The sequence below is a fragment of the Nicotiana tomentosiformis genome, chromosome 3 (genome assembly GCF_000390325.3).
Source record: "Nicotiana tomentosiformis chromosome 3, ASM39032v3, whole genome shotgun sequence".
In the NCBI taxonomy this organism is placed as follows: domain Eukaryota; kingdom Viridiplantae; phylum Streptophyta; class Magnoliopsida; order Solanales; family Solanaceae; genus Nicotiana; species Nicotiana tomentosiformis.
Genome location: NC_090814.1, coordinates 27,025,353 through 27,035,149, shown reverse-complemented (window position 1 = coordinate 27,035,149; position 9,797 = coordinate 27,025,353). Strand labels below are relative to the sequence as shown.

General features: G+C 42.3%; 1 protein-coding gene across 1 annotated transcript; it reads left to right on the top strand.

The window, feature by feature from the left end:
* The first annotated feature begins 3,112 nt into the window (after positions 1–3,112).
* LOC138907526 (uncharacterized) lies at positions 3,113–9,530 on the top strand. The gene is made up of 6 exons (XM_070198125.1): positions 3,113–3,181; positions 3,286–3,337; positions 6,279–6,333; positions 6,394–6,544; positions 7,784–7,996; positions 9,090–9,530. The coding sequence occupies exons 1-6, from the start codon at positions 3,113–3,115 to the stop codon at positions 9,528–9,530; spliced, it is 981 nt and encodes a 326-aa protein (XP_070054226.1).
* Positions 9,531–9,797: the final 267 nt, after the last annotated feature.

Here is a 9,797-nt window from a genome sequence, read left to right as displayed (position 1 = left end):
TTTTTTGTATATGGTATTGGAGGAAGGCCTAGTTACACGAGAGATGCTGCCCAAATTTACGTAAACGAGCTACTAGTTTAAGTTGCGAGCTAAGCCTTACTCTGCACTGATTTTGAATCTCCTTATGCTGTAGTAGATTGAGTTGAGTTGTTTGAAGAATTTCTTGGAAGGTATTAAGGACACAATGGAGTTAAGGTATGTTAAGGCTAAACCTTTTCTTTATTTTGGTATGATCCCGTAACTACATGCGTTTGATAACGAGGCATAAAGAGAAGTTCGTATTCCTGAATTTATGTATATTATCCTAGTCTCGTAACCTATAGTATTCTCCCTTATCGGGACTTTATATTCAGTTAAGTATTTGCTTTCACCACCATCGAGCTATAATAGATAGGCAAGCTTCTATTGGGCAACATCTGAATAGATGATAAGTTATATACCGAACCTACTATGGCCGTGCGCCTATGAGCGAGCCCAGAATGTCCGAGATACAGAGCCTAGTATGGCCGAGCGCCTATGAGCGAGCCTACTACGTAGAGCATTTACACATACCGAGCCTTATAGGGCCCGACATATATTTTACTAACTATATTGAGAGAGATGACTCAGTATCAGCAGGTGAGCATATCTTCAGATTATCTTTGACTATCAGTTACTTTCTGTTATTATATTATCTGCTCAGTTTCAGCTTTCAGTTATTCTATTGCCTTACATACACTGTACATTATTTTGTACTGACGTCCCTTTAGCTAGGGACACTGCATTTCATGCTTGCAGGTCCTGATAGACAGCTAAATAGGCCTTCCCAGTAGATAGAGCCAAACATCAGCTTGGTTGGTGAGCTCCACTTCCCCGGAGTTACCAGGTCTAGTCCTTGGAGTCCATTTTATTTATACGTGTTTGATGGGTAGGTCGAGGCCCTTTACTGACCATGACACCGTCATCTCTTAGGGCTTGTATACAAGTCCTGTATAGTTTGTATGTCAGTAGATATTCATGGCGGCCTCATCTGCCTGCACCGTTATATATAAATACATACATACATATATATATATATATATATATATATATATATATATATATATGAGCTTTTGGGTATGTTTACCCCTTAGATGAGAGAGACGATATTTTCCGATGATTCAAAATATGGCCTCATCGGCATATTGGTACGCTCGGGCCGAGTATGGCACCGGGTGCCGGTAATGCCTCTTCAGTTTTGGGGTGTGACAAACTTAGTATCAGAGTAGTTCTACCTTAGTGAGTCTACAAGCTGTGTCCAGTAGAGTCTTATTTATGGGTGTGTTGTACTCCACACTTATAAGCAGGAGGCTACAAGGCATTTAGGAGTCTGTTATGTAAGGCCCCGTAAAAATTTGCAAAAGAAAAATAATGTTTCGTGGTGTCGAATTGGCTTTACGTGTAGAGAAGGTGGCTTGAGTTACTCAAGGACTACGACATTGATATTCTATATCATCCGGGAAAGGCAAATGTTGTGGAAGATGCTCTTAGCAGGAAATCCATGGGTAGTTTAGCACACTTGGAGGCATGTCAAAGGCCACTAGCCAAGGAAGTTCACCGAATAACTAGTTTGGGAGTTCGTCTTGCGGACTCTAGTGAAGGAGGGGTAATTGTGCAAAATGGGGTTGAATCATCGCTTGTTATGGAAGTCAAAGAGAAACAATACAACAATCCATTGTTGGCACAATTGAAAGAGGGGATTCATAAAGATAATACTATGGCTTTTTCTCTTGGCATGGGTGATGGTACACTAAGGTACCAAGGACGACTATGTGTTCCAACCTTGGATGGTCTCTGGGAAATAATTATGACTGAAGCTCACACTTCTAGGTATTCCGTGCACCCAGGTTCTACGAAAATGTATCATAATCTTAAGGAAGTCCACTGGTGGAATGATCTGAAGATTGTAGCGGAGTTTATGGCGAAGTGTCCAAATTGTCAGCAAGTGAAGGCCGAACACCAAAGGCCCGGTGGGTTGGCGTAGAACATTGAAATTCCAATGTGGAAGTGGGAAATGATTAATATGGACTTTGTGGTAGGATTACCTCGTACTCCTCGTAAGTTTGACTTGATTAGGGTAATTGTGGATCGACTCACGAAATTAGCACACTTCTTTCCGGTTAAGGCTAATGATACAACGGAAGAATATGCTCAGTTGCATATCAAAGAAATAGTCAGGTTGCATGGCACTCCGGTTTCCATCATTTCTGATTAGGGAGCACAATTCAGTGCTAATTTTTTGAAGAAATGTCAGCAAGGTTTGGGTACTCAAGTGAACCTTAGTACAACCTTTCACCCGCAGACTGACGGGCAGGCAGAGCGAACTATTCAGACACTTGAGGATATGTTGCGTGCCTGTGTTCTAGACTTCAAAGGTAGCTGGGATGTTCATTTGCCACTCATAGAATTTGCCTACAACAATAGTTATCATGCGAGTATTAATATGGCACCGTTCGGGGCTTTATATGGAAGGAGATGTAGATCTCCCATTAGGTTGTTCGAAATTAGGTAAGCAGAGTGGATAGGGGCAGACCTCGTGCATCAGGCTATGGAAGAATTTAAAATTATCAAGGAGCGGTTGAATACTGCTCATAGTCGTCAGAAGTCCTATTCGGATGTTCGTAGTAGAGATTTGGAGTTCAAAGAAGAGGATTGGGTATTCTTTAAGGTTTTCCCCATGAAAGGTATAATGCGATTTGGTAAGTAAGGGAAATTGAGTCCGAGGTATGTCGGACCATACAGAATCATTCAGAGGATATGTGAGGTGGCGTACAAGCTTGAGCTACCGCTTGAAATGTCATTAGTTCACCCGACATTTCATGTGTCCATGTTGAAGAAAGTAGTTGGAGACCCGGCAGCCATTGTTCCGATTGAGACTATTGAGGTTAATGAAAAATTGACTTACGAAGAATTCCAGTTTCTATTATTAATCAGCAAGTCTAAAAGTTGAGAAATAAAGAAATTGCATCCGTAAAAGTGCTTTGGCGAAACAAATAGGTTGAAGATGCTACTTGGGAGGCCGAGGAAGAAGTGAAGAAAAAGTATCATTATTTGTTTTAATAGCCATGTATTTATAAAGTTGTGATCTATGAAAATGCTAAGAGTTACTTTCTATGAATTATGTATCATTTGTACCGCTGATGTTAAGGGTGCTCCTTTCCTGGTAATATATCTCTTATGAGGCCATGGTTGGTGTCGTTATTGTGTTATATTGCATCATCGGTTATGTATATGTTATTAAGATGTGTTTTTGGGGTTCTCTGGCAGGTAGATAGGCCCATTTACACGGGAGACTCTGGCGAAATGTTTGGAAATCTAGGTGAGTTAGCCAAATTTTGAAACTACGGGTGTGTGAATTAATAGTTGGGACACATTGGATGGTAATAACAGGTTTGTTTTACCCTCATTCGAGGATGAATGATCCTAAGTGGGGGAGAATGTAAGGCCCCGTAAAATGTTTGCAAAAGAACAATAATGTTTTGTGGTACCGAATTGGTGTTACATGTTGAGGATTATACAAATTCTTCGTGGCGAGTTTGCTCACCGCGGCTCTGACTTTTTTGGTTGAACAATGCACTGGAAAGTAAAAGAAAAATTTGGGCAGAACAAATGCACTTCTGCGGCCCACTATGCGGCCGCAAAATCACTCTGCAGACCGCATAATGGTCGCAGAATGAGGCAGGGAATGGCGGGTTTGGAGACCAGGTTTGCGGCGCATTATGCGACCGCAGACCAATTTTGCGGTGCATTATGAGACCGCAAAATAGGTCTGCGGGACGCATAATGACCGCAGGCCGAGTCAGTCATACTCAGTTTTGGAGGCCAGATTATGTGGCCGATATACGGTCCGCATATCAATTGTGCGATCGCATATGCGACCGCATACCCTTTGTTAAATACACGCAAAGGATCATTTTTAGCAACAATTCTGATATTTTAGAGAGAAGGAGAGTAATTTAGAGAGAGAAGAAACCCTAGGCTAATTTTCATCAATCTTTGCTCAAATCTTGGAAGATTAACAAGGATAACCCACAAGGTCTTCATCCTAAAGGTAAGATTCTATACCCTAACCCTCAATTTCGAATTTTGTCTAGAATTGGGTAATTAGTAAGATAATATTTGGGCATGGAAGTTTTTCATCTTGCATGCATGCGTTATCAAAGGGTGTTGAGCTAAAAATGATAAAGAATGGATTGTGGGGTGATGGAATCCTCCATAAAAGGGACCTTGAGACCTTAATGCACACTTAGTGTTTGATAAAATGCTCAAATGAGCTAGAACCATGATCATCTTCATAATTTTGGTTCAATTTGTTATATTTCTAAAATAGATTGAAGTTGCTAAGAATTCCGAAACATTTTAGAGTTTAGGGAAGATCCATTGAGGTATGTTAGCTAAACTTTTCTTTTAGAATTGAATTCCACGATATTTATGTAATTTATGTAAGACCCGAGTGATTCATTATAAATTGGCTATCCCGAGTAAGTTTGTGTCGAAAGATATATGTTCAATAAGTATCCCAAATGCTTTATTCATGTATTATTATCAATTGAGAGTGTGTTCAAACTATGGGTCGTGCTTTAATAATGTTTCGACTTCAAGTCAAGTTCAAACGAAGGCTATTATGCCACATTTTGTGAAATATCTCTATGTTCCTAAGACCCTTAATTGCTCACATATGTATTACAATCCTTGAATTGAATTGTATTTGTTGTTGATGATGATGATGATGTATGAAATTGAAAAGGTAAGCATGAAATACTAAATACAGCCAACGTGCTATGAATGACTTTATAATTGTTGCCACTAGTGCCAATGAAATGAAAAGATGTAAAAGAAGTATGAAATGCGATGATTGATATAAAAAGGTTGATGTCTCGAATAAGACAGCATAGCCTATCGGGTTGTGACCGGACACTATGCCACACACATGGTGGTGATTGTGCTGGAAATTATTATTGAAATTGTGATCGTGGTCGATGTCTCTAATGAGATAGCCTAGCCGATCGGGTCGTGATCGGGCTCCGTGTTAAAGGTACGATGGTATTGATATTGAAAGTGATTGTGGTTGATGTCTCTAAAGAGATAGCCTAGCCGATCGGGTCATGATCAAACTCCGTGCTAAGAGTACGGTGGTATTGGTATTGTGAATAAAGGTAATGTGAACAATGGTATATCGGTGCTAAGAATCACCAATCTCAAAATATGGGAATTTACGTGAAACTTGATGTTTTGGTATTGTTCGAGACTTTCATTGATTTTATGATTATTCCTCCTTGTAATATTATTCATTCTATTGAGAGGGTGTATAGTTATACACACTAGTGCTATTCGACGGTACTAACATCCCTTTTGACGAGGGCACTGTATCTTTAATGGATGAAGGTGGTTTCACAATAGAAGATATTGATCAGTGATAGAAGTACACCTTCTTCAGAGCTAATTTGGTGAGCCCCACTTCATCCTGGGGTCATGTATCTTTTGTTCTTTGTGTATTCTATTTGAGGTATAGCCGGGGCCTTATTGCCGATATTATCATTGTACTCTTCTTTATCTATAGAGACTTGGTAGACATAATGTGGGTTGTATATTGGTGCTGGGGAAGTGAAACCCGTTATGTTGTGTTTGAATTACTATTTCCACTTCAGATTATGAAACATGTGTGTGTAATTGAGACTTTAAAATGAAGTAACTAATGGTAAGACATTGGTATTGCAGACATAATCATTTATTGTGTGATTAATGAAAACATATATTCTCTTTATTCATGAATTAGTTTGGGTGGAAGGAAATCTAATAGGCTTTCTCGGCCGGGTTCACTCGGTTGAGCGTCGGTCGCGCTCATCGGTTTTGGGGCATTACAAACTTGATGTCTCAGAGTAGTGTCTAGTAGAGACCTTCTTATCGATGTGTTGTCGACTACATCTATAATTAGGATGCTACATGGGCATTTAGGAATAATACCCTTATTTCATGTTCTCGATCGTGCGATAAAGCTGGTGGTAAGATTGTTTCTTCTTTAACTCGTGCTTTACTTTATCTTTCAGTACATGGCACCTAAGAAGAAGGCAAGAGCCAATGTCACCCAGGAGTGGCAGTTGACCCTATAATTGATGATGCGGGACAACACCCGAGGGGTGAGAATAATCCCCCAGTTACTACACTGCCTGATTCTATTACAACTGATCAGACCGCACCTGTCCCTACGCCCACTGAGGGTGCAACGAACCTTCTGACTGATATACCAGTTCCAACTCCAGTTCCTACTTCTGATTCTGGTGTTTCTGATGTTGATGATAGGGGATCCATACAGATGTTAGCTTAGATAGTGGCTTCTCAGGCCCAGAGATCAAATGTTGCACCCACTTCTTCCAGTCAGCAAGGAGATTCTACTAGTTCTAGGGTGAACATGATTCTCCAGTTGGATCCTACAGTTTTCATAGGTACTAACCCAGAGGAGGATCCCCAGGACTTCATTGATGTGATGCACAAGATTCTCCGTGTTATGCGTGCTACTGAGCCAGAGGTAGTGAAATTGGCCTCCTACCACCTGAAAGAGGAGGCATATTCTTGGTTTAACTATGGGAGGAGTCCCGTGAAGAAGGGTGAGTTTGTTGATGCCTTCATTGATTATTTCTTGCCTGCCGAGACTAAGGCAGCCTGAGTTTCTGGGTTTGAGAATCTGAGGCAAGGTATCCTGAGTGTGTGGGATTACCATATGAGATTCGCGTACCTGTCTAAGTATGTTATTTACATGTTGCCCATTATGGAGGCTAGAGTGTGCCGCTTTGTACAAGGCCTTAGTCACTGGGTAATTAATGAGGATCCTACGGCTGCCTTGAATATTTGATATGAACAATGGAAAAATGGTGGCATTCGCTCAAGCAACAGAGACTCACAAATTGAGGAATAAAATAGAGCGAGAGGGTAGCAGTAAGGCCCGGTCTGCGGGCAACTTTGGTGGTTCTTCTGGCGGTGGCAAGTCAACATTCATGGGAGGGTCGTCAGGACCATCCCAGTCATTTGCTTAGTCTTCGACTAGTGCACTACCATCAAGGCCCAGTCAACAGCAGTAGTGGAGCCATTTTAGGCCCAGTCAAGGCAACAGGCGCTCCTATCAGCAGGGTCATCATGGTGGTATATTCCAGCAGCAGAGGAGGCCCCCATGCCCTAGGTATAGAAATATTCACTTAGGAATATGCTACATGTACTTACCCATATGCTTCAGATGCGGATTGAGAGGTACATTTAGAGGGATTGAGCGTTACAAACTTGGTATCAGAGACAAAGGTTTTAAAGTGTCCTAGGATGTCTCAGAGTCATGTCTAGTAGAGTCCTTCTTATCGGTGTGTTGTCGACCTCATCTATAATTAGGATGCTACGTGGGCATTTAGGAATAATATCCTTATTTCATGTTCTCGATCGTGCGATAAAGCTGGTGGTAAGATTGTTTCTTCTTTAACTCGTGCTTTACTTTATATTTCAGTACATGGCACCTAAGAAGAAGGGAAGAACTGGCCAAAGAGCCAATGCCACCCCAGGAGTGGCAGTTGACCCTATAATTGATGATGCGGGACAACACCCGAGGGGTGAGAATAATCTCCCAGTTACTACACTGCCTGATTCTATTACAACTGATCAGACCACACATGCCCCTACGCCCACTGAGGGTGCAACGATCCCTCTAACTGATATACCAATTCCAACTCCAGTTCCTGCTTCCGATTCTGGTGTTTCTGATGTTGATCTTAGGGGATCCATATAGATGTTGGCTCAGACAGTGGCTTCTCAGGCCCAGAGATCAAATGTTGCACCCACTTCTTCCAGCCAGCAAGGAGATTCTACTAGTTCCAGGTTGTACATATTTCTCCAGTTGGATCCTCCACTGTTCACGGGTACTAACCCAGAGGAGGATCCACAAGACTTCATTGATGTGATGCACAAGATTGTCCGCGTTATGCGTGCTACTGAGCCAGAGGTAGTGGAATTGGCCTCCTACCGCCTGAAAGAGGTGGTATATTCTTGGTTTGAACTATGGGAGGAGTCCCATGAAGAAGGGTGCTTTTGTTGATGCCTTCATTGATTATTTCTTGCCTGCCGAGACTAAGGCAACCCGTGTTTCTGGGTTTGAGAACCTGAGGCAAGGTAGCCTGAGTGTGTGGGATTAACATATGAGATTCGCGTACATGGTGCCCAATATGGAGGCTATAGTGTTCCGCTTTGTACAAGGCCTTAGTCACTTGGTAAATAATGAGGATGCTACGACTGCCTTGAATTTTGATATGACCTATGGAAAAATGGTGGCATTCGCCCAAGCAACAGAGACTCACAAATTGAGGAACAGAATGGAGTGAGAGGGTAGCAGTAAGGCCCGGTCAGCGAGCAACGTTTGTGGTTCTTCTGGTCGTGGCAAGTCAACATTCAATGGAGGGTCGTCAGGACCATCCCAGTCTTTTGCTTAGTCTTCGGCTAGTGCACCGCCATCAAGGCCTAGTCAGTAGCAACAATGGAGCCATTTCAGGCCCAGTCAGGGCAACAAGGCCTCCTATCAGCATGGTCATTACGGTGGTATATTCCAGCAGTAGAGGAGGCCCCCGTACCCTAGGTATGGTAAGATGCACTTAGGAATATGCTACATGTACTTACCCATATACTACAGATGCGGATTGAGAGGTCACATTTAGAGGGATTGTCGTTCGTCCCGCCATGGTGCGGGCAGGGGCCCAGCACAACCAGCCAATTCTGCATCTACTACATCCGTAGAACCTCCTCCACCTCGAGGAACTCCAACACCCGAAGGGCATGGTGCAGCTAGGGGTGGAGCACAGAGTTCGAGAGGATCCGACCGTTTCTATGCTATGAGGGGTCGCCAGAATTCAGAGGCTTCTCCAGACGTCGTCAGAGGTGAATTGACTGTCCAATCTCATGATGTGTATGCTTTTATTGATCTCGGTTCCACTTTGTCATATGTCAGACCTTATGTTGCTATAAAATCTGGGATAGAACCGGAACATCTTCATTAGTCATTCTCTATATCTACTCCTGTTAGTAAGTCTATTTTGGCCGCACAGGTTTATAGGGATTTTGTTATCCCGTTGCGGGGTCGGGACACCGTGGCCGATCTTATTGAATTGGGAATGGTCGATTTTGATGTGATAATGGGGATGGATTGGCTTTATTCTTGTTTTTCCAAGCTTGATTGCCGAACCAGGACTGTTAGGTTCAAATTTGCAAATGATCCAGTTATTGAGTGTAAGGGTGATGATGTAGTGTCGAATAGTAGGCTTATTTCTTACCTTAAGGCCACTAAAATGATCGACAAGGGGTATATTTACCATTTGGTCCGAGTTACAGACACCATTACTGAGGCACCTACACTTGAGTCTGTGCCTATTTTGAATGAATTTCCGGGAGTCTTTCCGGAAGAGCTCCCCGGGATCCCACCAGACATGGAGATTGATTTTGGGATTGATGTGATGCCGGACACGCAGCCTATATCCATTCTGCCATAGAGGATGGCACTGGCGGAATTGAAGGAGCTAAATGAATAATTGAGAGATTTGTTAGAAAAAGGTTTAATCCGACCGAGTGTGTCGCCTTGGGGCGCACCTGTTCTCTTTGTAAGAAATAAAGATGGGTCACTACGTATGTGTATTGAAAACCGGCAACTCAACAAGGTCACAATATAAAATAAATACCCACTACTAAGGATATATGACTTGTTTGATCAATAGCAAGGTGTCAGGTACTTCTCCTAAATTGATTAAAGATTCGGGTAT

Bases quoted from the DNA above. Each gene is read 5' to 3' on its own strand.
- LOC138907526 (XM_070198125.1), top strand. From the start codon at position 3,113: ATGCTAAGAGTTACTTTCTATGAATTATGTATCATTTGTACCGCTGAT. The intron at 3,182-3,285 runs GTAATATATCTC...GTTCTCTGGCAG, and splicing joins TTAAGGGTGCTCCTTTCCTG to GTAGATAGGCCCATTTACAC. The intron at 7,997-9,089 runs GTAGTGGAATTG...TTGGCCGCACAG, and splicing joins TGCGTGCTACTGAGCCAGAG to GTTTATAGGGATTTTGTTAT.